The sequence below is a fragment of the Euleptes europaea genome, chromosome 1 (assembly GCF_029931775.1).
Source record: "Euleptes europaea isolate rEulEur1 chromosome 1, rEulEur1.hap1, whole genome shotgun sequence".
In the NCBI taxonomy this organism is placed as follows: Eukaryota; Metazoa; Chordata; class Lepidosauria; order Squamata; family Sphaerodactylidae; genus Euleptes; species Euleptes europaea.
The window spans coordinates 144,890,073-144,917,778 of NC_079312.1; the positions used below are offsets into that span (position 1 = coordinate 144,890,073).

At 43.1% G+C, this 27,706-nt stretch overlaps 1 protein-coding gene across 1 annotated transcript in view; it reads left to right on the top strand.

The window, feature by feature from the left end:
• PRIM1 (DNA primase subunit 1) overlaps positions 1-25,411 on the top strand; it is a 32,026-nt gene extending 6,615 nt beyond the window's left edge. The window contains exons 4-13 of the mRNA XM_056860539.1: positions 3,731-3,804; positions 5,266-5,402; positions 7,507-7,565; positions 8,163-8,272; positions 9,362-9,453; positions 10,299-10,410; positions 16,958-17,027; positions 20,848-20,939; positions 23,701-23,799; positions 25,307-25,411. Coding sequence (XP_056716517.1) covers positions 3,731-3,804; positions 5,266-5,402; positions 7,507-7,565; positions 8,163-8,272; positions 9,362-9,453; positions 10,299-10,410; positions 16,958-17,027; positions 20,848-20,939; positions 23,701-23,799; positions 25,307-25,326 — 865 coding nt within the window. The 3' untranslated portion in view covers positions 25,327-25,411. The remainder of the gene's footprint in view (positions 1-3,730; positions 3,805-5,265; positions 5,403-7,506; positions 7,566-8,162; positions 8,273-9,361; positions 9,454-10,298; positions 10,411-16,957; positions 17,028-20,847; positions 20,940-23,700; positions 23,800-25,306) is intronic.
• The last annotated feature ends 2,295 nt before the right edge of the window (positions 25,412-27,706 follow it).

The window sequence follows — 27,706 nt, forward strand, 5'->3', positions numbered from 1 at the left end:
ACTTCGTGCGAGTTGCTGGAATACTGCACTTAGACTTTTGATTCTGTTTCTGTCACTTTTGCTTCTCGTCTATCTTTGGCAATTTTAAGAGTTTCCTCAGTCATCCATCGAGGCTTTTCATTTGTTTTGGATACAGGAATAGTCTTTGCACATTCTTCCTTGATAATATCTCTAGTTTCCACCCATAGTTCTTCTGCTTTACATTCACCTGAACTTAGTAATGCAAATCTGTTCTTTATATGGTCTTTAAACTCTTTAGGAATGTTGCTTAGATAGTACTTTGGCACTATGAATGTTCTGGTGCTTTTCTTCAGCTTTATCTTGATTATCGATATTAACAATTCATGAACTGTACCGCAGTCAGCTCCTGGTCTTGTTTTAGCAGAGCGAATAGAGCTTCTCCATCTTCTGCTTCTAATTACATAATCTATTTGATTTCTATACTGGCCATCTGGTGATGTCCATATACCGTATATACCCATGTATAAGCCGACCCGCGTATAAGCCGAGGTGCCTAATTTCTCCCCAAAAATGGGGAAAAATTAGGCACCTGCGTATAAGCCGAGGTCGGCTTATACCCCCTCCCCCCCCCCCGCAGGCTTACCTGACAGGGCTCTCCAGCGGCGAGGGTCCGGCGGCGGCGCGGCCCGGGGGGGCCTGAGCAGCCTTCCTGCGGCTGCAGGAGGCTGCCCCAGGCCGCTCCCGGCGGGAGGAAGCGGCGGCGAGGCCCAGGGGGACCCGGAGCAGCCTTCCTGCTGCTGCAGGAGGCTGCCCAAGGCCCCTCCCGCCCGGAAAAAATGGCGCCGGGGGACGGGGGGGGCCTTGGGCAGCCTTCCTGCGGCTGCAGGAGGCTGCCCAAGGCCCCTCCCGCCCGGGAAAAATGGCGGCGGGGGCGGGGGGGGCCTTGGGCAGCCTCCTGCAGCTGCAGGATGGCTGCCCAAGGCCCCTCCCGCCCGGGAAAAATGGCCGGGGGGGCCGGGGCAGCCTTCCTGCGGCTGCAGGAGGCTGCCCCAGGCCGCTCCCGGCGGCAGGAAGCGGCACGGGCCCGGCAGCGGCGGCGACAGTGGTAAGTTTCCCCCCTCCCTCCTCCCTCCTCCCTCCCTCCCCCCGTATTGACCCGGTTATAGGCCGAGGCCGGCTTTTTCAGCCCATTTTTTGGGCTGAAAAACTCGGCTTATACGCGAGTATATACGGTATATAGTCATGTATTTGCTTGCCTGAAACATGTGTTTGAAATGAACAAATTGTTGTTTTCACAGAATTCTATGAGTAGTTATCCTGCTTCATTCCGTGCTCCTAGCCCAAATCGGCCAACAGTATTTGATTCTGCTTTGTTTCCTACTTTTGCATTCTAGTCACCTATGATTATCAGCACATCTTTTAGGTGTGTGATCAATTTCTTCCTGAACACTTGCATAAAAAAATTCAGTTTCTTCCCCATTAGCATCTGTAGTTGGAGCATAAACTTGAATGATGGCTATGTTGGTAGGCTTTCCATGAAGTCTGATTGATATTATTTGGTCAGACTTTGCATTATAGCTCCTGACTGCCTTTGTTACATCTTCCCTCACTATTAAAGCAATTCCGTTTTTTCTGTTTCTGTCATTCCCTGAGTAAAACATTTTGTAATTTTCTGATGAAAATGTCCTAATCCAGTCCACTTTAGTTCACTTCCTCCCAGGATTGAGATGTTTAAACGTTCAATTTCTTGTTTTACAATTTCAAGCTTACCTTGATTCATGCTTCTCACATTCCATGTTCCTATTATATGCATCGAACAGCTTTGGACTTTCCTTTTGCATCCATTCATGTCAACCACTGAACATCGTTTCGGCTTTAGTCCAATCGCATCATTAAGAACAGCGCTACTCGTACTTGTCCTCTGCTCTTCCCCAGTAGCTGATTGAGTGCTATCTGACCTGGGGGTCCCATCTTCCAGCACTATATATTTTTTTTCATTTTGGATTGTCTCATCATAGGGTTTTCAAGGTAAGGGTTGGTCAGAAGTGGTTTACCAGTGCCTTCTTCTGCGCAGTACTACCGTATAAACCCGTGTATAAGCCGACCCGCGTATAAGCCGAGGTGCCTAATTTCTCCCCAAAAATGGGGAAAAATTAGGCACCCGCGTATAAGCCGAGGGTCGGCTTATAACTCCTCCCCCCCCCCGCAGGCTTACCTGACCAGCTCCTGGCGGCGAAAAGCGGCGCAGGCCCGGTGGGGGCGGCTTTCCTGCAGCCGCAGGAGGCCGCCCCCAGGCAGCTCCAGGCGGCGGAAAGCGGCACGGGCCCGGCAGCCTCCCAGACAGGCCCTGCTGGCTGCTCCCCGGCCGCGGGAAGGCGAGCGGGCCGGCGGTGGGGGGGGCGGCGGGGGCGGCGGCGAGGCATGCCTACTCCCAGGCAGGCCCCGCTGGCCGCTCCCAGGCCGCGGGAAGGGGTGTGGGCCGGGGGGGGGGGCGGCGGGGGTGCCGGCGAGGCCTGCCTGCTCCCAGGCAGGCCCCGCTGGCCGCTCCCAGGCCGCGGGAAGGGGCGCGGGCCGATGGGGGGGGGGCGGGGGGCGGCAAGGCCTGTTTGCTCCCAGGCAGGCCCCGCTGGCCGCTCCCAGGTCGCAGGAAGGGGCGTGGGGCGGCGGGGGCGGCGGCGAGGCCTGCCTGCTCCCAGGCAGGCCCCGCTGGCCGCTCCCAGACTGAGGGAAGGGGCGCGGGGCGGGGGGGCGGCGAGGCCTGCCTGCTCCCAGGCAGGCCCCGCTGGCCGCTCCCAGGCCGCGGGAAGGGGCGCGGGCCAGCGGGGGGGGGGGCTGGGGGGGCAGCCGCGAGGCCTGCCTGCTCCCAGGCAGGCCCCGCTGGCCGCTCCCAGGCTGCGGGAAGGCGAGCGGGCCAGCGCGAAGGATGACGGCAGTGGTAAGTTTTCCCTCCTCCCCTCTCCCCTCTCCCCTCTCCCCTCTCCCCTCTCCCCTCTCCCCTCTCCCCTCTCCCCTCTCCCCTCTCCCCTCTCCCCTCTCCCCTCTCCCCTCTCCCCTCCCCCCTCCCCTCTCCCCTCTCCCCTCCCCTCTCCCCTACCGTATTGACCCGCGTATAAGCCGAGTTGGCTTTTTTCAGCCCTTTTTTTGGGCTGAAAAACTCGGCTTATACGCGAGTATATACGGGGTTAGCTGTAGTGGCATTGCCATTGTGTACGAAAGATCCTCCATCAGTGTCACCTTCCACTACTGCTGCTGCCCAGTAGCTAACCTTCAAGGATTCCTCTGCCCCCATCACCATTGGAACTGCCTGTTCCCTTCTGTGGATGTGGCCATTGATCCCTTAAGGGGGTGGATGCATCTTTGTCTGATCTCTCAGCTGTGACCCGTCTTGAATGACTCTGCTAGGAGTTTAGCCTCTTGATAGTCTCTTGACCCCTTATGGCATTGCTCCCAGCTTCACTGACACACACAAAACCCCTCACCACGTTAAGGTTTGCTGGTCATCAAATAAGTAAAGTCTACCCTGTCTCAACAGTATCAGATAGTTGAAAGGGGAAAGAAGTTTGTGTTTTTACTCCCATCTGTAATTTAGTGCTGCTTCTGTTTTCTTCTCTGCTTGCCTTGCTATATTTTTTTTTTAAGGGCTGTGCCATGTCATGGTGACTTAGCAGTTCCTGCAAGCTGCCTTGAATGATGGGGCAAGTAGGGTAGCAGTGCTTTATGATAAGTAAATGGAGTGGGACTTAACTGTTTTCTCTCTTGCTCTCTCCAGCTCTGCCGAGATCTGCTCCAAATGCTGGACTCTCATGACTGTAGCCATTCGCATTATAGACCGGGCCCTAGTGGGTAAGTGACTTAGGGCACACAGCGGCCGCCGTTGGACTGTTTGCTTCAGCAGACTTTCCCTTGGGAATGCACCAGAACTTGAGTGTCTTCCAGAATCTTGTCTACATTTCCAGCCCACCTTTTCTCCAAGGAGCTCAGAGCAGCATAAATCGCTCTCCCTCTTCTTTTTAATCCTCCCAACAACCTTGTGAGGTAGGTGAGGCAGGGCGATGGGTCCAGGGTCACTAAGAGAGCTTCCCAGTCAAGTGGGGAAGAGATCCCTGCTCTTCTTGGTCCAATACATAACCATTAAACCATTTTTTTCTCCATGTGGTGTGGGGGTGTTTTCATTATTGTATTTACTTATTCAGTGCCATCCATGTGTTGTGATGCTTTACAGGGAAGTTGTGTAAAGAAAAGGGGCATAAAAGAAGACATATACGGTAAAAAATTAACAGCGGGTCCCTGGTCTGAATAGGTAGACAGCTTTTTTTTGCATATGTTGATGCTGCTTTTTGTAGTCCTGAAAAATTGCAGCTGTGTTTGGAAAAGGAAGTATAAGGCTTATTTTGCATAGTTGCTGGACCGCAGGACTGGAATGGCTTTCTTGGAGGGCACCTAACCTGCCCCTTAATCTGGGGTAGATGTGTGTACAGCCTACTTTTATAACCTTCCCCCCTGTTATGTGGCCTTCCCTTTTGTAGCTCTTTCTGCTTTGGTATTATCATCAGGCTACTGGGCCTAAACCTCTTTCTGCAAACCAGAGTAGAGTAGTGGTTAGAATGTTATAGTACGAACTGGGAGACCTGAGTTAAAATCTTCCTTTGTTATAAAGGTTGCTGGATGTCCTTGGGTCAATCACACACACTCAGCCTGACCTATCTGACAAGGCTGTTGTAGGGATGAAAAGGGTGAGGAGCCATGTATGTAGTCCTGAGCTCCTTGGGAGAAAGGTGCGATAAAAATGAATAGATACCTGCAGATTGTTGTCTCTTATCTGCAAATCTGTAAACAGTTGCATGGTTTCCTTCCCTCTGTCCCCCAGTCTGTTTTTTATCAGTTAATAGGACATGGTAAAATATTTGTTTATATTATGTTGTTATAATTCAATATGAATTTTAGTATTTATTAGTTGTTGATATTGGTATTCATATGCATATTATTGTTAATAATTTCAGTGAGAGAGCTAGTGTAGTGTAGGGGTGATGAGTGAGAACTGGGAGCCAAGAGGTTGTTGGTTCCAATCACTCCTTAGCCTTATGCTCACTAGGTGGCTTTGGGTAAGCCATTATTCTCTCAGCCTGTGCCCCATCCATCTGCAATGTGGGATCAGTAATGCTAACCTACCTGACAGGGTTGTTGTAAGGATTATTGAGAAAATGTATGTGAAGTGCAGTGAAGACTCCTCGAGCACTATATACAGTAAATGCTAAAGTACATGCTCACTTTGTGCTTTGTGCTGTTTCCCTCTTGCACCTGCAGAGGACTTTGGAATCAAGCACCGCCTCTGGGTGTACTCAGGACGTAGAGGTGTGCATTGCTGGGTGTGTGATGAGTCTGTCAGGAAATGGTCTACAACTCTCCGTTCTGCAGCAGTGGAATATCTAACCCTGGTCAAGGTGTGGTACTTTCAGGAAGGAGGGAACTGGAATTTGACTGGGGAGGGGAGATTAATGTTCCACAGGTTGTAATACTGATTGGTCATATCCAAACATACATTCAGAATGAAGCTGGGCAGAGCACAGTGCTGTGAGTGAAAGAGATCTTTGAGTATTGCAGCAGGAAATAGGGAATTGGAACAGGAATTTATCTTGCTGCATTCATTTGGTAGACCCATCTGGTAGACCCATTGCCAGAACCGTTTTAAGAACGTAAGAATAATCATGCTGGTTCAGACCCCTGGGCCATCTGCTTCAGCTTCCTGTTTCTAACAATGGCCAGGCCGATGCCACAGGGAAGTCCACAAGCAGGGCCCACTGATAACAGCCCTCACCTGCTGTCTGTTCCCCAGCATCTGATAATCACAAGCATTATCAGTCCGGAGGTGCCACTCTGCTGTGATGGTTCATAGTCAACAATCGAACTATCATCTAATTTAAAAGCAGGCTGAAATTGTCAAGGAGTGTAGAGGAGAGCTACAAGACCTTGCAATGATTGTTTGTGTTAGCCCAAATCCACAGGTTGTGTACAGGCTTACACATTAACTCAGTGAACCAGCACTATTGTGGCCTGAGCCTACCTCCCACCTGTTTGTAACATGGAAGGGTAGCCTTGCATTTTACTGTGCAAAGCACTGTAAAAAGACATTTGTGTGGGCATCTTCTTTCTCCTCTGCAGAGGAAACAGGATACTCTTTGTTTTGTAGCTTAGCCTGTCATAACCAAATATAAATGAAAGGTTTCATTCAATTTCCAAGCAGTTAGCATTGTTTGGTCAGCTGTGAATGCTGCACTTTATATTAAGGTACCCAGATACTATAATAGGCAGGGCTGTTGTGCTTTAAATAATCCTACAGCAGAAAAAAAATTAGTAGGTGCATGGGTCAATTTTTTTATTCCACTATTAAAGGTATGGGAGCTCAGGCCTCTTTTTGCATCTAGCTGTCCTTTAGCTGTCAAAAAGAAGGGAGGGGAGAATTATGCTCAAACCTAGAAAAAATACAGGAGGCAAAGCTAATTACGTGCAGCATTATTAATCAAGCTTTCCATGGAAATCTGCTTGGCAGGCAACTTCATTGCATCTCCTTCTGTTGAGGGGCTGTATTGCCAAATGTGGCTGGTGTTTATACATGTTTCACCAGATGCGAAAGTGTTCGCTGTGCTATTGGAACAACTTTCTCTGATGATGATCTTGAACTGTGTTGGGAATTGGAACCTTTCTGTTAAATCAGTGGTTCCTAAAGTGGGCAGAACCACCCCCTGGGGTGCAGTGGGATTACCTGGGGGGCACTAAGAGGCAGGGCAGCACTAGAGGTGGGCCCCTTCAGCTGTTGTTCACTAATTTACAATAGATCAAGCTATGGCACCATGCTGGCAAATTTGGTGGAAACTATCATAATTTTTTCCCAGACTGAAGAGCTGGGGCCACTGGATCAAGTTCATCAGTTTTGTTGAATAAATTTCAACTTAAAAGTTTTAATTTGATTTTGAATAGATGTGCAATCAGTTGTTACTGTTTTGAAAATTTATTGTTATTATCTTCTTTAATGCATCATGCAAACCCCTATTTTGAATAATGCTTTTTATAGGGTAGGGGGCGCTGGGATTGAGTCTATGGAACCAAGGGGGCAGTGGCCCGAAAGGTGTGGGAACCACTGTATTAAATGATGCTACATCTTAATAACTTTGCCTTTCTTTTTTTCATCTTGTGTCTTGGACACTGCCCATATCATCAGTAGATATCCAAGGCCAACATAATGAAATATATTACCATTGCCAGGCCAGTGCTTTTAGCTGTAGTGATAGCTTAGTTTCTACTTATTTTACTGAGCCAATGGGAATTAGGCCATGTCAGCTCCCGCACTGATTTAAGCTTTGGATGCTCCAGAAAGAAGAGCCTTGAAAGGAAGGGAAAATGCAGGCAAGGTAGAAGAGCAGAGGATCCAGTGCCACTCTCTCACCCTTTGAGAATCAGGGTTTTACTGGCAGGATATTCCTGCTCTGAGCAGAAAAACAGGCATGAAATCCTAGGTTCACTTCTGTACATTTTTTAATCGCTTTGTAGGGTGGCGAGCAGACCATCAAGAAGGTGATCCTCTCTGATCCCATTCACCCATTCATCAGGTCAGTTAATAAGACAATGGGAGACAGGGGTGTGTGTATGAACTCAGGGATGCATCCTCAGTTTGCATGTGGCTCTTTAAATTATGCTTGAGAAGCGTTATGGTGCATTGTGGGTATCTGACAGAGAAGAGAATGCAACTTGGCACCACAGATGTCACAGGGAAGCTGCCTGAGATAGCAACTTGTTTCCCACTGAGTTTTGAACAAGAACAGCCTCTGATTTTCCAGGGAAAAGATTGATGGAGAGCTTGTAACACAGAAAGAACTCTTTGGCTCCTAGTAGCCCAAACTTGAAGTTTATGCTGCCTTGAGGGTTGTTCTGCTTCTGACTTGCAGGTGAGAAAAGGCCTCTCAGTAATTGAGCATTAAAGGCCTTCCTCATTCCCACAGTGCTGAAATAGGTCAACTAAGAAAACAGCCATTTGCTTCAGTTTTGTCTCTGATTCCCCAGTAGGAGCAAATGAAATACCAGAGTGGGAATTTCAGTGACTGCAGCTTTTCTCACCTCTGCATGACAAGCAAATTTCCCTCTTCTGTAAAGAATTAAAAGTTTGGGAGTCCTAGGTATGTCACTGATGTTCTCCCTCTTCTTTTTAGGGAATCACTAAACGTGGTGAAGGAATACTTCGAAGAATACGCCATTGTGGGCCAGGACATTCTTGGAAATAAAGAGAGCTATGATAAAGTGTTGGCTCTTGTCCCAGAACATATCCTGCGGCAATTATCTGAAATGCGGGGGGCAGGGGCGGCGGCATGGGGCTTACTATGGAGAATGGTTTTGTGTGACTTATTGGTACGCTGTTCATAAATAGGCTAAGACACCTAAAAAAATTGGTGATGGGCACCTGAGTTAGTACACAGGTCAGGAAGACATTTCTGCATGGCTCCTAGGAAATCTCATGGGCTCCTAAGTTTGATTCAAGACTCAAGGATTCTCAAAGTGTGAGATCTGGTCTATACCTGGAGCAAAATGAAGTGGCAAAATTAAAAGGCAGTAGAGTGAACAGTACCACTATGATATTCTGAAAAAACACTCCAGGAAAGTTTTAAAAAGCCAAAAGCTAATCTGTCTGGGAGATTTAAGTCCAGCCTACTCCTTTTGTGTGCTAATTTTCTATTTGCAAGGGGAATTTTATGTAGAGGAGTATCCAAAGAATGTAACCAATCCATCGCACGCAGTCAGGTGACAGCTGATGTGGAATAGAATTTAGAGTGTCTGAAAAGGATCTGGGAGACCAGAGAATTCTCCTGTTCAAACCTCCCTGAAATGAATGCGAGCTGAGCCTCATGTTATGTTGGCGTGAGGGGAGTGGTCAGCAAAGGAAAGGGGAGACACATCAAACACCAGAGAAAATAGGAAAGCCAAAAAAGATATGAAATTCCCTTTTTGTTAAAAGTGTGCTGTAAAACCCCCCCAACACAATCTGAAAAAAATCTTCCATTGGGGATGTATTCGAAAATGTATGCTACCAGAAAAACATTATTGATATGTAAGATTGAATAATATACCCCCAACCCCCCATCATAAATAAAAGTCCTATTGGCGGATGAATAGCCAATGGCTGTTAAATCTAGGGAAAGGAGTTTTTTTAAGTCCCATTATAATTAAAACAAATTAAAAAAAACTGCATTTAAAGAAAAAGTTGTGTTATTTAAATGCATTAACTTGGAAATAACAGTAGGACAGAACTGTAGATGGCAAGAATCTTTAAAAGTCACGAGGGTGCTATTTGGCTTTAAGCCTCAGGCACAAAATATCTTAAGCTAACTTTCAAACTCCTTAACAACTTGGCTACCAGTTCGAGAGACATTGCAGAAGGAATTCTGTAAAAAGCGCAATTCAATCCAGCGCTGGGAGCTTTTGAAAAACAAGACAGAAAAGTTCAATGTAAGTAATGGGGGTGGGGGGGATATGTCTCTCAGGAACTTTGTGAGTGGGGCTGCCAGGACTGGGTGCCAGGAACAGTACAGCACGGGGAAGTAAAAGGGGTAGAGATTCCTGGTGTTGAGATTGACAGCTGGGTTCTAAGAGGTGAACTTTCATTGATTAGTTTCTGAAGCCTGGGAAGCAGTAAGCTTTAGCAGCAAGCTTACTGTGAGACTGTTTGTTCTTCACAGGGGGAGAGTTGTAACTCCCAGGATAAATATTGACAAATCCCAGCTTTAGGATTTTGGGGGCTTTGGACAAGGCAGCCCAGAAGAGGTGGGGTATTCATACTAAGACCCTTCTAAACTGTGCTTCTGGGTGCTGTATGAGAATGGCATTGCTTTTGAGGCAGGCAGTGGGGCCTTCACCCTCCATCCTCTGTAGCCAGCTCTACTTCCTACTTGAAATGGCTAGGAACGTGTTGAGGTGGGTGTGGATGGAGGCTGGCTGCTCAAATGAAGGGACCAGGTTAACACTGGAGAAAGCAGCTTCCCTAATATGGACCCAACATACTACCTAGAACTACATTCCAGAATGTATCCCATGGGCCAAAGTCCATCTTGGGAAACTAATTGTTGGCCAAAGGCCAACTTTGACCATCTACACAAGTGGATCTTCTCAGCACTACCCACTGATGCCTTCAGAGTCCTTTATAAAACAGTTATGTTTGGCTTCGCAGTCACAGAATTTCCTCTTGAATGATAAAATGGCACCATTAATTCTGCATAATGATTAACCTACCTCTAGTAAAGATGTAGATGCATACCTTCAGAATGTGATCTGGTTGTAATCTTTCCTCTTTCAAGAAAGCACAGTGGGAGATCATGTTGCAGTACTGCTTTCCCCGGCTGGATATTAATGTAAGCAAAGGAATCAACCATTTATTGAAGAGCCCCTTCAGTGTTCATCCCAAAACAGGTAAGTTTCACGATGCTACATTTTTTAAAATGAATTTTATTTTTATAATGGGGGTACAGAAAAAAAGGGGAGATGATAATGAAGATTTTGTATCTGTGTCCAAATAATATTAAAACTTTACAAATAAACATATGAGCATCCTTCATCAGTTCTTGTCTCCTTTAGGCTATTAAGCATATTTTTATACCAAAAGATAAAGAATATATCAAAGAGGTTAAAAATGTTTGTTTAATATTTTCTGGTCCACTATCTTACTTCATGTACTCTATATTGTATCTACAAGCTTTATTTGATTCTGCCAGTTCTGTATTTCTACTTGTCAACCTATCTCTATATCTTCTAAAAGACCAAAGAAAATAAATATTTTCATCCAATCTTAAGTCTTTGGTGTTTTAGAAGATATAGAGATAGGTTGACAAGTAGAAATACAGAACCGGCAGAATCAAATAAAGGTTGCCATCTCAGCTTCAAATAATCTATTGAGCTCCTTTTTACCAGAAATGTCAATTTTGACATCAAGGCAAAATCAAATAGTTTATTAGCCCATTCAGCCACATCTGGGATCATGTCTTCTTCCCAGTGTCTTGCATACACCATTCTGGTTGCAGTGACTGCTTACTGAAAGAGTTCTATGTGTACCAAACTTAATTGGGGAGGTATTATTCCCAACAACATATTTTTAGGATTAAGTTCGAATTTCAACTGTAGTGTATCCTGTATTTCTTTGTGTCTAGCTTTCCAGTATTGCTTACTTTTTTTGCAAGACCACCATTGATGATAGAAAGTCACTTCTGTCTCTGAAAATTTCCAGCAATTAGCTTGGTTTGTCTTAAACATCTTTTGAAGATCTTTTGGCGATAAGTACCATCTGTAGAATATTTTATACCAATTGCCTCTTACTGCTTGTGAGGATGAAAACTTAATTCCCTTAGTTCAAAGTTGCTCCCAGGTTTCCATTGGGATCATTTCGCCAAAATTTTGCATCCATTTAACCATGCAGACTTTCACTTGTTCTGATTCAGTCTCATATGTTAACAGAAGTTGATAAATTTTAGATAACAGGTGATCCGATGACTTTGTTATTATCTGCTCAAACTCCATTAACTTCCTCACAATATTATCCCAATACAGTCTTTCCTGAGCGAGTGAATTACTTGGTGGTACACAAACTATGTGATGTTTATATTTTCAATCTGAAGCTCTTGTAGCGTCTTTATTTTACCATTCCTTGTCAATAAATCTTGATATGTTATGAAGTCATTGTGTTTCCTAGTCGAGAAATTCAAATATGCCTCAGTTGGTGACATGAATGTTGGAGGGGTGGGGCTTAAGTTCATTTTTAATGTGTCCCATATCTTAAGGAGATGTTTTCTAATATCTCCATCATCACTTTTAAGTTTCATCTTAGTATTTCTTTTTTTCCACAAAAGAGCATGGAAGCCTTGATCCAAGCCTGCTTTTTCAAGTCTAATATTTCAGTCTTCAGGATGTAATATCCAATCTGCTAATGATACCAAGGTGGCTGCTTGGTAATAGAGTTTGAGATTTGGAACTGCCAACCCACCTCTTTTACTCCGCCTTGTAATGCTTTAAATCTGATCCTGGGCTTTTTTCCATTTCTGTTGTCATTCTTTAATGGTTGAAAGCTTTAAATGAATTGGGTGAGTCTGAAATAGAAATAGAAAGTTTAGTTTGGGTAATCTTAACTGTTGCAATCCTGCCCAGCCACGATATTTGTAGTTTATTCCATCTTTCCAAATCTTGCTCTGTTTTATTCTGTAGACATTTGTGATTTAAAGGTCGTAAAAGGTATCTCCTCCTGACAGGATATGAATTCCTAGGTATTTTAAACTTCTTTTGGCTTCAGCACATTGGAATATATTAACCACTTCTTGTTTTTCTCCATCCGATACATTGTAGAAGATCGCCTTGTTCTTTTGTTTATTCAATTTGTAGCCAGAGATGTAACTGAATTGATCAATTTGAGATTTAATCGCCTACAACGAGCTCGCTGAGCATTGACTAATCAACACCACATCATCTGCATAGCTTCTTATCTTATATTCTTGATCCTCATATCTTAGTCCTTGTATGTTCTATACTACATAAAAAGATCATCAGATTTTGCTGGATCGCATCCTACGCAATACGTGTTTCATTGCCAAAGGGGAAGAGAATTATCAGAACAAGGGAAGAAGCATATCAACTAATAGAAGAACTTCTATATCAACCAACTTCTCCCTTCAGTACAAGCAAAGAAGACAGAATGTCATTTGAAGGAGAACAACAACTTCAGGAAGAAATTCAGTCCAGAAGACTAAGGAGGCAAGGACTAACAGAAGCGGTTTAGCAATTGTCGATAATTGATCCTCGTGCATCTTTACAAGAATGACTGCTAGTTCAAGGACTACTTGGAGACATTAAATTCACTACCTTCCCGGAAACATTGCAGGAGACTGAAAAAAATAAAGACTCAACAAGTGTCACCTTTAGCTCTAGAAAGCCCACAAACCATTGAAGAAGATTTCAAATTGGATTTAGCAGGAGCAATTAATTAAAATGGAACAATTAAAAATTACATCAATTAACATAAATGGACTAAATTCCCCAGCTAAAAGAAAAAACCTTTCATAAACTCTTGGAACTCATATTAAAGATCAATTTAAAAGGCTTTTGCAATGTGACAAGTTAGGCACACTCTATGCTTCGTCATCCCTTACAAAAAACAGGAGTGGCTACATATGTTAGAGGAAATAAAATGACAGTGTTGAACACTATCAAAGACCAAAATGGAAGTTATTTGATTTTGTTGTTGCAAGGAGCAAATGGTCAAAAATACATGATTGCAAATGTGAATGCCCCAAACAATGTGAAGGAAAAAATTTTCAAGGACTTTTTTGATAAGCTTCAGGATATTCACCAAGGAGAGAGAGTTGTTTTCGGAGATATGAATGGAGTAATGAACTTAAAACTAGATAAATCATCTAAATCAAAAGGGGGCAAATTACCTTTGATTGTTTTTAAATTTCTAACTGACTAGAATCTAATTGATGCCTGGAGATTCAAACATCCAAATCAAAAGGATTATACATTTTACTCGATTAGACACAACACATATTCGAGAATAGACTTGAGTTGGATTTCCAAATCATTGGCTATCAACCTGGAAGATGTCAATATTTTACCAGGAACTTTTGTTGATCACAACCCACTTCAGATAACTGTGGGTGCTGAAAACAGAGGTTTAAGAAGATGGAGATTAAATGACAACATATTGTTACATAAAAACTTAATAACATGTCAAGAGGAGATTAATTTTTTAAAAAATAAATAATACGCCCGTTCTTCAATCAGAACAATTTGGGACGCCAGTAAGGCTTATATGAGAGGAAGATTCATTGCTGTCTCATCAAAAATAAGAAAAGACAAACAACAAAGGATGAATAATCTATATGAGGAACTTCGTCACATAGAGGAAATACACCAAAAAACTACTAACAAAGAACACTTGATGAAAATATCGAACTTAAAACATCAAATAGACTTAATTGAAACAGAAGAAATGCAGAAAAGGGCTGGATTGCAGTCATTAAGATGAATGTATTGCCTAAACTAAACTTTCTTTTTTTTACATTACCAATACATTTAAAACCTGATGTTATTAGAAAATGGCAATAGAGAATAAATAAATTCGTATGGAATGGGAAGAAAGCTAGAATACGATTCACAATTTTACAAAACGAAAAAAAGAGAGGCGGTTTTGCATTACCAAATCTTAAGCTCTATCACCAAGCCGCCACCTTAGTGGCTTTGACAGAATGGATACTGCACCCTGAAGACAGGAAAATTAGACTGGAAAAAGCTGGTCTGGACTGAGGCTTTCACTCTCTATTATGGAGTAAAGATGGGGCAAAGAGCACAGAACTGAAGATATATGATAGTAATATCAGAGAACATCTCATGAAGACATGGAAGTTACTAAAGATAGCCCTCAGTTCTTCCCATCCAAAATAATGTCTCCTACGGAAGCCTACTTAGATTTGGTGACCAGGAAATGTACTGATTTCATCACTTATCAAGACCTGATTACTAGAAATGGCAACATAAAGACATTACAAGAACTTCAAAATGAGAATCTAAAGATCTCCTGGTTCACGTACCATAGAATAGTTCACAGTTTGAAGACTGTTATGAAAAAGGCATAATGAGAAAATTGATGGATTTCAAACAAATAATAACTAAGACACCAGAACGTTTGCTGTCTAAAATATACCAGCTTTTATTGGCAACCGAAACGGCGTCAGAACAAGTCAAGATGTGCATGATTAAATGGATGCAAAATTTTAGGGAAATTATTCCAATGGAATCTTGTAAGTTATCCGGGTTGTGTGACCGTGGTAGGAAAGAAAATACCAATACCACGGTCACACAACCCGGATAACTTACAAGAACCGATGAACTCTGACCGTGAAAGCCTTCGACAATTCCAATGGAAATTTGGGAATGATTGTGGATGACAGAAATCAAATTTTCTTCTTCACAAGCAGTTAGAGAAAATTGGTATAAAATGTTTTATAGATGGTATCTCTCTTCGAAAGACCTTCAAAAGATGTTCAAGACGAATCAAACAAATTACTGGAAATGGAGGGGACTTTCACCAGTGGTGGACTTGCAAAAAGAGCCAACAGTTCTGGAGGAAGATACATAAAAGAATCCAAGGTAGCTTGCAAGTGCAATTTGAACTAAATCCTAAATTCATGCTATTGGGAATTATTCCTTCACAAGTGAACCCAATTTATAAAGAACTCTTTCAATATGCAATTAGACTGCGGCCAGAATTCTGTATGCTTCATACTGGAAAGACTCTAAGATCCCTACAACAAATGAGTGGATTTACAAATTATTTGATTTTGCTTTGATGTTAAAACTAACCTGTTTGTCTTTTTATCAATCATTAGATGACTTCAAACGCAAATGGCAACTATATATCAAATATACTTCAACAATGAATCTTGCCAACTGCACTTAACATACCAATTTGCTATGTATAATCTGAAGTTGACATAGTTAGTGCAAGCTTTTAATAGAGATATTTATATTATTATTAGAGACAATATTAGCATGGGTTCAAGACTGGTTTATAAAAGGATATGCTGCATATTTTATTGATAAGAAACTAAAGGGTGTATTCTAAACTAAATCAACTTATGAGACATGTCTATAGAGTACTGGAAAAGTTTGGACACAGAAATTTAATGCTTTCCCCCTTCCCTATACCCCTTTTTATTTTTGTACCCCAAAAAACCTTCAATAAAATACTATTTTTTAAAAATCCCGCTGGTGGCATAGGAAGGGCAATGCCCATGTGAGTGGGGGTTGGCCTTCTCTGCCAACATGGCAGCTATCTCAGCTTTGCTGCGATCTTTTGCAAAATATTGCCCCAAAGCATGTTTGGGAAAGATCATAGAAAACACAGGGAAAAACCCGGGAGGTGCACAAATGCACCACAGTGCTTTCGGGAAGCACGGAGAAAACCCCTTCCTGAAAGCATCCATGCCAGGGCCAGCAAGCCATGTGTTAATGGTCATAGTACAGAATAAGTGGCATTTAAGGTCATTTATAATATAATAAAAATATCTTCAGGTTTGGGCACAAAATGCTGTTTTAGTAAAGGAACTTGGTTATATGTTGCAATCTTTAATACTCCAAGATTGAGTTGACCAACAGCAATCAAATGGACTTATTCTAATTTAAGATTGTTGATTAAAATAGACTTAGATTGGAGTAATTCTGCATAGAATTGCACTATGGTTGAGGGCAAATTCTTGTCAAGAGACTAATTAATGGGGAAAAAGTCACACTTCCTTCTTTTTAAAGGCATTTTGGTCTTGATGTGCTACTGTGATAGGAAATGAAAAAGAAAATATTAAAGATTGCCTTTAGCGAAAGCTAAAATGTTAAAAGATGCAAAAAGAACATGAGATGATTAGCTGTTCTAGTTTGGGATGGAATTTAACTTTTCTGCACACACATGAAGCTGCCTTATACTAAGTCAGATTGTTTCTCTATCAAGGTCAGTGTTGCCTACTCTGACTGGCAGCAGCGGTCCAGGGTCTGAGGCAGAGGTCTTTTGCATCAGTTATTACCTGATTCTTATAACTGGAGATGTTGGGGATTTTACTGGGGACCTTCTGCATGCAACACAGATGCTCTGGCCCCGAGCCAGGACAGTGGGTTGCATCCAACAAATTGTGAGCATGGTAAAGTTTGTGGAATGGGACTTCCCTCTTCCCCAGTCTCACCGCAGCCCACTGACCCTTCTGAAATTTTGTTTCTGGGGATCAGAAAAGCATGGAGGGCAAAGTGGTATTCTGCAGTGATAGAAGAGTGTCCGTTAAAACCACCCTCAGTGAAAAAAGTGCCCTTCCAAAGGCAGAAAACTGCAGGTGGATACAATCCAGAATGTTCTTTATCTTACTGAACTCCAGTGCTAATGGTCTCTGGTATGGGAAGTCAAGAGAATGATTCTGCTTTTTGCTGCTTCCAGGTCGTATTTCGGTTCCAATTGACCTGCAGAAACTGGATGACTTTGATCCATTTGCTGTTCCAACTATAAGGTATGGAACATTTGCTTTGGGGAGCACATACTGCCTTTTGTATGTTCTTTATTTTCCATTGTCATCCCACCCTTCCTTCACGGAGCTCAAAGTAACATACATGGTTCTCCCTCTTCCATTTTACCTACACGCCAGCCCTGTGAGGTAGGGTTGCGCTGAGAGAGAAGGATTGGCCCAAAGTCACCCCATGAGGCTAATGGCTGTGGAGCAAAATTTTGACCACAACACTACATTGGCTCAGCATGGATCCAGAGCAAGTTGTTTGTTTCCATCACGTAGTTGAACTTTCAGATGGCCTTATCAGAGCTGGACCCTTGTGAGTTATGTGCTGGTAGTTTTGTGTTCATATCTCCAAGTATGGGCTTTTTAAACATACTTTTCACGTGGATCTGTGGAGTGAGATCGGTTCTTTTCCCTCCCCCACCAGAATACTACTTTCTCCTGGTCCAACAAGGTGAATAGCAGCTCCCTGGTATCATTTCAGATTGGGAATTAAGGGGGAGGGGAATCTTAAAACTCACTATCCCATAGTCCCAATCCCAAGTGGACCTCTGTGTGCCTGGGAACTTTGAACACAGGAACTCCCAGCACACATCTGGTAAGGCTCTCAACAGGAAAACTCCAGCTTTCCCCCAAAAAAGGAGAAGGGGTCCCCAGAAATCTTGAGGTCTAGATAAACCAGGCAGCTCATGTTTATTGGTCCTAATTTCTTCTAAGTCCACTTCTTGTTGTCTTCCTTGCCCCATTACAAAACTCTCTGCTGTAATTTCCTTTATTACCCAACTCTGGTGCCTTGTATGGCCCGGTCATTATGCAGAAGGGGACACATGTCCATTGATATCCATGAGTTTTAACTATTTGTCTCCTCCTAGGAGCCAGCTTAACCACTATTTTATTAAGTTCTGTTCCTTTCTCTACCCAACATTAATGAAAGTGGATTGGGAGGAGCAGTGATATCACATTTCCCCTCTCCCTCAAGGAAATGTTGCCCTTGTTTGAATTTTAGGAATTACTGATGGTGTACAATAAAGCACAACAATATTCTGAAAGCCGTACAACCAGGAATGTTGAATGCATTTGTTACAAGGGCTGGATATGTCATAAATGCCACTTAGTCGGGCTGGGCCATGCCTCACCAGCTCAGATCAGGACTGGGGGAGTTGGCTGCCTCAGCTGGCTTGCAGGCTGGATGAGAACTCTCAAGGGGGCCATATGCGGCCCGTGGGCCGTATGTTTGCTACCCCTGTCCTGTACTGAAAGTTCAACGTTTGTCATCAACTGTTGTGCAGTTCTGAATGTTAGTATTCTCAGTTACAAAATGTCATCATTTCCAAGTTCTGAATTGCAAATGGGTCTCCACTTTTTAAAATTTGCATAGCAAAACAAAACAAAAATATATAGGACATTTTTGTTGAAAAGCTGCTCCAACCAGTGAACTTTTCTTTAGAGTTTGCCATGGACTGCATATTTTATAACTACACAACAACCTTGCAGGGCCGGATTTAGGTTTGATGAGGCCCTAAGCTATTGACGGTAATGGGGCCCTTTATATGTCCAGCTGTCCTTTGTCAACAACAAATTGTCACTGTTTTTTGTGTTGAATATATGCTATATGGTAATTTATGGACCTAATAGGTATCTAAAGCCATTTGCACATAACAAAATATGTATTTTATCAAAGTAATTGTTGAACTGAAATACAATTAAGAAGTATATTAATAGTGAAATAATTATTAAGCTCTAACTTAAAATGATTTTTATATATATATATATATATATATATATATATATATATATATATATATATATATATATAAAAATACAAATATATAGAAATGAGCAAACCAGTGATATTTTAGGGAGCAGGCTAGCAGGCAGGGCCCATTACTTACATCATAGGAGCCTACACAACACAAAACACTGTTGCTGTATGTAGGTTTTATTTGTTTTTTATCTTATATTTTGGAAATGTACATCCAGTTTTCTTTTCCTTTAAATTTTTTTGGGGGGCCCAAGAGAGTGGGGCCCTAAGCTATAGCTTGTTTAGCTTATAAGTAAATCTGGCACTGCAACCTTGCAAGGTAGGCTAGGGCCACAAAGCTAGTGTCATGGTTTGAATCCAGATACCAATTGTAACACAAGTGTAGTAATTGGCTGGCTACTGCCACATTATGTCTTCTTTTAGAAGCAAGTGGCTACATAGACACCTGGTTAATACAGGCCTGCACGAGATAAGGATTCCTTCACCTCTTTGGGGGAAATTTAGAACCCTCCTCAGGCCCTTCAGCAAACAGGGATGAAGATTGGAGAATGCCAGCCTCCTAGATTCAGAGGTCTGCCGTGGAGTTGCTGTTGTTTTTGTCCAGTTGCCACCAGTCATGATGCCTGGCCAGCCTGTGCCTGGGACAAAGGGGAGCAATAAAAATTAGAAAGGGGGAGGATGGAGAAAAAGAAAGAGGTGCCCCCCCAAATAGAGGGAAATTAAGGAAGAGAACTGAGATGAATTGCAGAGAGCGAGAAAAAAATAATTGAGATGAAACTTTGCTGTGAGGCTCAGTAACAAAAGCAGATAAAGAAGTATGAGGACTTTCCTGTAGTTAGAATAGTTATGTGGGCCACTGGTGTTAATAAAAATGGGTCTCAATTAATTGAATTGTGTGTACTGGTTGTTTGAACACATATATGAACTCATGAAGCCACCTTATACTGAGTGAGATCACTGGCCTTATCAAGGAAAGTACAGTCTACTTGGACTGGCATCAGCTCTCCAAAATCTCAGGGGAGAGAACTTTTACATCACCTAGTGCCGAAGCCTTTTAACTGAAGATGCAGGGATTGAATCTGGGAACTTCTGCATGCAAAGCAGATGCCCTGCCAGTGAGCCACAGCCCATCTTCTACTGAGGCTGTATCTGTATCTTCCATCCTTAATTAACTAATAATTAACAATAAAAAATAAGAAAAAAAGTTCTGCACCTCAAGGAAATTAAGAAAATTGGTATCAGAACATTTTCCCACATGAATTAATGAAAGGATGTCATAAATCAAATGCTTTATGGTGCAGCTTTACAATCTACCAGATTGGCCTTCGTTTCTGAGCAGTCACTGCAAATCTGTCTACTCTCTGTCACACAGGCAGTGAAAATATGGTTTTTAGGGTGATCAGAGCTGGATTGAAGCACAAGCTAATTAAGCTATAGGTTTTTTAAGGGCCTCTAAATATTTTTTTTAAAACCCCTAAATTTCATTGTTAGAATAATGCACTTTTTTGGTAATGCTATTGGGCCTCTTAAACTTGACATAGCTTATGTCCAAAGCATGTCTTAATTCCACTACGTCAGCAATTTGTTCTTGAGATCTTTATGGGCCTGAACAACCAGCCAGCTCCAAAGGATGGCTTGAATAGTTTGTCAAACTTTCAAAACAAAGAACAGCATTGTATACGACGTTGCATAAGTCTAGCATGCAGTTTGCTCTTGAAAGCTTGCAGGGTCCTGGCACAGAACTGCAGAGCTGTTGTATGTGTTCAATACAATGCTTCCGTCTCAACTGCAGTGTCAATACAGAGGCAGTGTACAGCCATCCTACCCAAAATTCCCAATGCTGCATGTGTTGTCAGATTGGAAAGCTTGCAGTCTGTGGTGACTCTGGGCAGCTTTTTTGACAAAAAGGGATAATTCCTAGCCTTATAATGTCCATCTGCTGCTACTATGGACAACATGGATTTTTTATGGCTCCATTGGACAGAAGTACATTGAATGCCATCTTATAACACCAATTAATGACCCTATGCCAATTATGTGAATTTATGCTATTTTTAGCCTACTCTGTCATGAACTTGATAAAACTGGCAATTATCAGGCTGCTGAAGAGCAAAATGAAGGGGAGCTGGAAAGCCCTCGTAGGAATAGAGGTAGGTGCAAATGGCCCTAAGAAATCTCCAACCTAATTGCTGTGGTTTTCTTTATTGTTTTCATGGATGTGTGTATTAAATACTAAATGGAGTAAACTTTTCTGCATCCAGAAAATCCAAAATTCTGCATCAAAATGTTTGTTTTCTCTATACATTATGAAAATGTTTGCAGTTGTACTACCTTGTGTAAATTATGCTGGCTCTTCTAGTCATGGGGAAGGATGAAGAGCTATGCAGGGCATCAAAACTACCCCCTGATCAATGGATACCTTATCTGAGGTTTCTGAGAAATTGGTAGACATTGCCCACACAGTTTAAACACTCCTTTGTTTCTATCATACATTTAATAGCCGTAGGTATCCCCTCCTCATAGGTGTCCCCTCCCCAAGTGCAGTTCAAAAGAAATCTATGGGGAGAGGGGCACTCAGAGGTGAAGCAGAGTTTTTGCAGTAAATAATTAAGGGGGGGGATCCAAAGCACACAAAAATGTAAAGATGCAGAATGTTGACCAAGATCTTGCAAGGTTACCTTGTGAGATCTTGGCCATTTTGGATTGCCCATATCTTGGCTGCCATTTTGGATTGTCCATACATACAACATTGCCAAGGCCACCTACTCCAAGTATGAGCAGAATGAACAATCACCGGAGGCTTGGAAAATGGCCCTAAATCCTTCAGCAGACTCCAAATAACACTCTGTGCAAAGCAGGGGGCCTGGGCAATGTTGTATGAGATTAACAGCAGCTCCAGAACTGTGGAAAAGATAGAAGCCATTTTGGGTTGCTGAATCAGGGGTCCCTTCGCCTAACAGTCTTCATGGATCCCGCAATCTAGCCGGAATACAGTCCTTCCTTGTAAGCAGATCGACTTTATGGAAGGACAGTAGCCTCTCCAGTGACAAGGCAGGCTGGAATTGGAGCCTTTTCCCGCTAATATATCTGCTCAGGATCTGTGTTTCTGATTAGATCTTCTGCAACCGAAACAGGCATTGTATTTTTTGCAATATCTGTTCTGACGTTGCATTGTTCTAGAGCAGTGGTCGGCAAACCGCGGCTCGCGAGCCACATGCGGCTCTTTGACCCCTTGAGTGTGGCTCTCGAGGAGGAGGAGGCGGGCTGCGGCTCCTCCCTGCAGTGGAGGCGAGCGGGCGGGTGGCTGTCGCCTCGCCTCTGCTCCCCCCTGGCTCGCGGCCCTCCGCCAAAGGGCGGAGGTGCGGGGTCGTGGCCCGGGCAGGGGAAGCATGCCCCCTGGAGCCGGAGGGCGAGGAGCCGCGGGGAGTCGGGTGTGGCCGAGGTAGGTGCGGGGTGGGGACACGGGGAAGAGCGGGCCGGGGACACTGCCTTCTGCCCCTCCCTCCACTTCGGAGTCTCCCTCGCCGCGGCCGGGCTGGCTTCATGGTGTCCGAGAACTTTTGGCCGAGCGTGGCTGCGGGGCACCGTGTGTGTGTGGGGGTGCGTGTGCAGGTGACGATGGCTTTTCTCCTTCTCGTTTGTGCATGGCCGTTGATGCATGGGAGGTTTTGCCTTGGGTTTGCTGCTCTGTAGATGCACATTACGGATAGTGTGGACCTCCAAAAAAAACACAAAAAAAAAACACAAATCAGTGGGTTTTAGATCAAATCAAGCCTGAACTGACCCTAGAAGCTAAAATGACTAAATTGAGGCTGTCATATTTTGGTCACATCATGAGACGACAAGAGTCACTGGAAAAGACAGTCATGCTAGGAAAAGCTGAAGGTAGCAGGAAAAGAGGAAGACCCAACAAGAGATGGATGGACTCTATAAAGGAAGCCACGGCCCTCAGTTTGCAAGATCTGAGAAAGGCTGTTAAGGATAGGACACTTTGGAGGACATTGATTCATAGGGTCGCAATGAGTCGGAACGACTTGACGGCACTTCACACACACACACACACACACACACACACACACACAGATGCACGTTTTCCCCCATCCAAATTCTCAAAACTCTGCAGGGGGGCTTAATTTTGAGTTTGGAGGATGCGCATGGGGGAAGATGTGCATCTACGGAGCGGCAAAGTTTAAGTTTAAGAAATTTGGCTCTCAAAAGAAATCTCAATCGTTGTACTGTTGATATTTGGCTCTATTGACTAATGAGTTTGCTGACCACTGTTCTAGAGTATGGAATCTTTTCCCAAGAGTAATGCTGCAAATATAAGGGTCCACAAGTTTTGGTAGGCCTGTCATAGCATGCCATAATTTGTGCTCACCCCCCAGTCCCTCTGCACCTTCTCTGGGGACTTGTCTGTAACAGCATTGGACCCTCAAAGGCATTCTGAAGTCCAGAGTACTGTAGTGGCATTTGTCACAGAGAACCCCTGACCGTCTACTGAAACTGAAGAAGGATAGGGATTCCGTCAGACTGCAGAGATACCTGACAGCTTTCTAAGCCTTTCTGAGATTGGTGTGAAATCTGAGAGAACCCCACTCTTCTTTGTGCTCCAAAGAAATGCAGAGGGTCTCCCTGACCCTGAGCGATAGGGAGAAACCCAGCTTAGATCTGGAGAGGAGGGTAGTCAAGTCAAGCAGGACTTCAGAATTTTTTAAAGTGCCAGTGACAGACACATTTGTTGACCTCTGTTCTCCCAATCCTTTAACATCTGGAAACAGCTGCTCTAGTGCTGCCCATGTGGGTTATAAGAGCGTGTTATTTCATTATTTTGTTTAAATTATTCAGGCGGTTAATTCTATACTGAGATGACTTTTGAAATTATTTCCCTCCTGAATAAAAATCCTCTTAAAGACTACAAGAAAACCAGTTTGGCTCCATATGTGAAAGTTTTTGAACAGTTCCTGGAGGAGATGGATAGATCTCAGAAACAGAAAAGTCCTAAGGCTAGAGGTAAGGGTTGTGCCCGAAGGAATTTATTGGATTGTGCTTTCTGTCTCTGTGATGCTTAAGGTGATGCCCATGTCACAGGTGCCTGTGTGGAATCATTCTAACAGTTCCCACAAGCAGCTTCCTTTGAAAGCAACAGAGCCTCACTTTACAGAACAGAGACACTTCTCAACTCCATAGTGCCCCTAATTTTTAAAATTTAACCCAGTCATTGGGTTATTATAATCTGTGAATTAAACTTGAGATGGAACTGCATGATCTAAGAAATGTGGGTTTGCAATCATAAATAGCAACCTTCAGTTCCATTTCCCCTCTACAACATGTAATACAATTTCTGCTGTTTATTTATGCTGCTTCCATTAGCACCACCAGCCAGTCACACAAGGCATGCAAATGCACAGGGAAGCTGTAGTACAAGTCATAGGGGTTGGGGGGGATATATCACATGACACCAGACTACTAATATTTGGCAGTGGCCAAATATACCGTAGTACCATCATTCCCATCAGATTGCACCGGGTAAACTCTGGCCCAAAACCAAAATACAGAGCAGGTAGACCCACTCAGTGATTCACTTCCCTCAGTCATATCCAGGCTGAACTACTTTAAAGTGCTCTGCATGGAGTCGCCCTTGAAGAGTGTCTGGAAATTTTAGTGGATACAAAATGTGGCACCTAAAGGTTTGGCAGGTTCTTCCTGTAAATAAAAACACCAATGCTGTACTAACTGTACCAGCTCCCAATTTGTTTCTGGGCTCAATTCAAAGTGACAGTTTTGATTTTTTAAAGTTCTAAGCGGCTTGGGTCCAGCCATATTAATGAGATTAGCCAGTGTTGCCCTGTACTGGGAGCCTGCATTATCAGAGGCAGTGGGCACCTCTGATGGGTTTTTCAGCATTCACTCTTAGATTGTGTGACTCCTCTGCTGTTCCCATCACTCTTGGTCATCTGGCACAACTTCCCTATTTCTTTTGCAGTTGAAATTACATGATTCCCCCCCCACCCCAATAGCTTTGGTTGCAGTGAGATTATTTTGGATGCAGCTGCTACTATGTTTTTAGATCACTGCTATGCGGGTTTTATTACATAGTATTTCTGCTTTTTTGAACCAATTTGGATATCTTACTGTTTGATTTTTATTGCAATTTTAGTTTGTTTTATCATAAGCTGCTCTGGGTGATTTGAGGAATATAAAGGTGAAGAGTAAATTCTCTACCAGGACGTCCTTCAGTGAGTTAACAAGAGATTAGGCATTGCACAGTAAATGAATAAATGTGGCCAGAAGATGTAGGATCTAGAAAATGTGAGAGCTAGAAGTACATTCTGTTTCAGAGCCACTGATCACCTATTACGGAAAAAAACTTACTTATTACTAGCTGCTTTGGGTGACATAATAGGGCTTTTTCAAATTGTGTAATTTTTTTTATCCTGAGGTTTTTTCCATTACCTCCCACAATGACAACCAGACTATTGTGTTCAAACAGATAGCATTTCTCTTCTCTTTCTTTCAGATGTACAGATGGATTTCTGAAGTTTTGAACCTGTGGGATGTGTAGTAATCCTGCCTCATTCTCTGTATCCAGAAAACCCATAAAGTGCAAATTGCACCATTCTTGGATGCTTTGTCTTCTTGCACTAACCAAGCCAGTACTCATCTTTCTACTAAAGGGTGTGTATGTGATAAAAGTAAAATTGGCAGCTCAAATCTTTGCAGGAACTAGAGAAAAAAATACAAAGTTTACTTGAAATTACTTGCAAGATTAAAGCCAAAACACCCAAAGATTTTTTTAAATTTTATTTTCCATGACATGGGGTGGATCTTATTTGGTAGCAAACAGAAGGGCTTTAACCACGTACTGTTTTGAGAGAAAAATGGTTTTCTCTCTGTCAGTAAGCTTCTCTGGTTCATACATGGAAAGAAGACGAATCTGTAAAAATGAAGAAGTGATTAAGTGATCAGGAATTCAAAACGTGACTGAAAATGGTTCTAACAGCTAATTAAGATTATGGAGACCTTGGTTCAAATGCCACTCATCTGTCTGTAAAATACAAAATGATGAGCTGGAGCCAGACTAAATTTTCCAATAATGGAATGCACATCTGTAAGCAGAACATTCCTGTCTCCCCCACCCACTGCAGCCCACTGATCTCTCAAAATGTTGCTCCTGGAGGGCCAGGGACCCTCGAAAAGGGCACAAGGGACAAATCAGGAGTCTGCAGCAGGAAGGGGAAATTGGCAGAAATGACACTTTCCCTTCCATTAGAAGAAAGTTTAGCCTGAATCTAACATCTGGGCCTATCTATCTCTGCTATTTTTTTGCTTAGAATTTAGTTAATTTACAGTTTGGGCATGGTCCTCTTATGTTTCTTAATATTCCAAGTAGTAATTCGATGCATTTTGTTTATATTTAAACTTTATTAATCTTCAAAGATTATTTGTAAAAAAAGGTAATCTTAATTAACTAAAAAGTTAATTAACTAAAAATTAACTAAAAAGTTAATTAAAAGTCCACAAAAATTCCTAGCCTGCTTATCCATCCTGCGCTCTTCAGCAAGGCCTGATCAGGTCTCCTCTGGAGTGGTACTTTCAGGTCTCAGTCATGCAACTTGAGAATGTAGACTGGAGCCAAGAGGCAAGGAGCTAGAGCACATGGCTGGGAAATGATCAGGCTCAGCTGCCCTGCTGGCATGTCTTGAGCTCACGCAGCTGTGCTGTGCTGGTCAGGATCCTGCAAAGAAGTATAATTCTCTGCCTGACATACTAGTGAGCTACTGCTTAGAGCAGACAATAATGAATTACCTGGCTCTATAGGTTAATTTATTAACATAGTTGTGGGCACTGCCTTTTGAAGAAAGCCTGATTTAATATATTGAGCCAATGTACTTAGAAGTAATTCCTACTGGGGAGAAGTTTTAAATGTACACAAGCCATTCCAGCATTTTTAGTGCACAGTAGTCATCTGCTGGAGAGGTTCTGCAGGACATGTGACCTGTGAAGTAACGCATAGCCCACTAGTGGCTTGCTAGACCTGGTTTTGCTATTTGGCAGGGCCTACAGAAACACGGTAGCTGCAAAGCACTTGGCAGGAGACCTAGTTCATGTACTGTATGTAGCTCATAAAAACACAAGTTGATTGGGAATATGCTAGAGCAATATTTTTTAACTCATAAGCTCTTGGGTGCATATATAGCCCCCCCCCCCCATGTATGCATGCATGCCTCTGTTGGAATACAGCCACAGATGGCCAGTGGAACAATTTAAGTGTCCTCCCTTTTTGTGACTGTTAATTTAAAAAGGTGGATCACAAACGACAAACCAGAACAGATGGCTTCAGTAAAATGAATTCTATAAACTCCAACTGGTAGGCTATTGAAAACAGAGTCATACGACACCATTTTTCTAACTGACAGGGGAAGCATTTTTATCAGTGGAGAAAACAGTTGTACCACTCTTATATTCCCTCTCTTGCATCACAAATATGTGACCAATGCCTGTCAGCTGGGAGTGGATCAGACCTACAGGGATTCATTTTTGCTCTGCCCACTGCCATCTTTTGTGTTTTCTTGGCCTTTGGGCTCCTCGCTGCAAAATCATTTCCCTTCTTTGCCTGGATTTTATTTTCATTGGTACTCTGCACAGCAATTTCCTGCACTGTTTGGCATTTAGGCCTCACTTTATAAAAACATCGCCTTCTTGACTGTGTTCATGGTAAGTAAATCTACTATCTGTAGGCCTGGCGGAAAAGCTCTGGTTTACAGGCCCTGCAGAACTCTTTAAGGTCCTGCAGGGCCCTGATGTCACCACATAGAGCATTCCACCAGGCTGGAGCTAGGGCCAAAAAGGCCCTGGCTCTCTTCGAGGACAGCTGCACACTCTTAGGGCCGGGGACCACTAGTACATTATTCTCAGA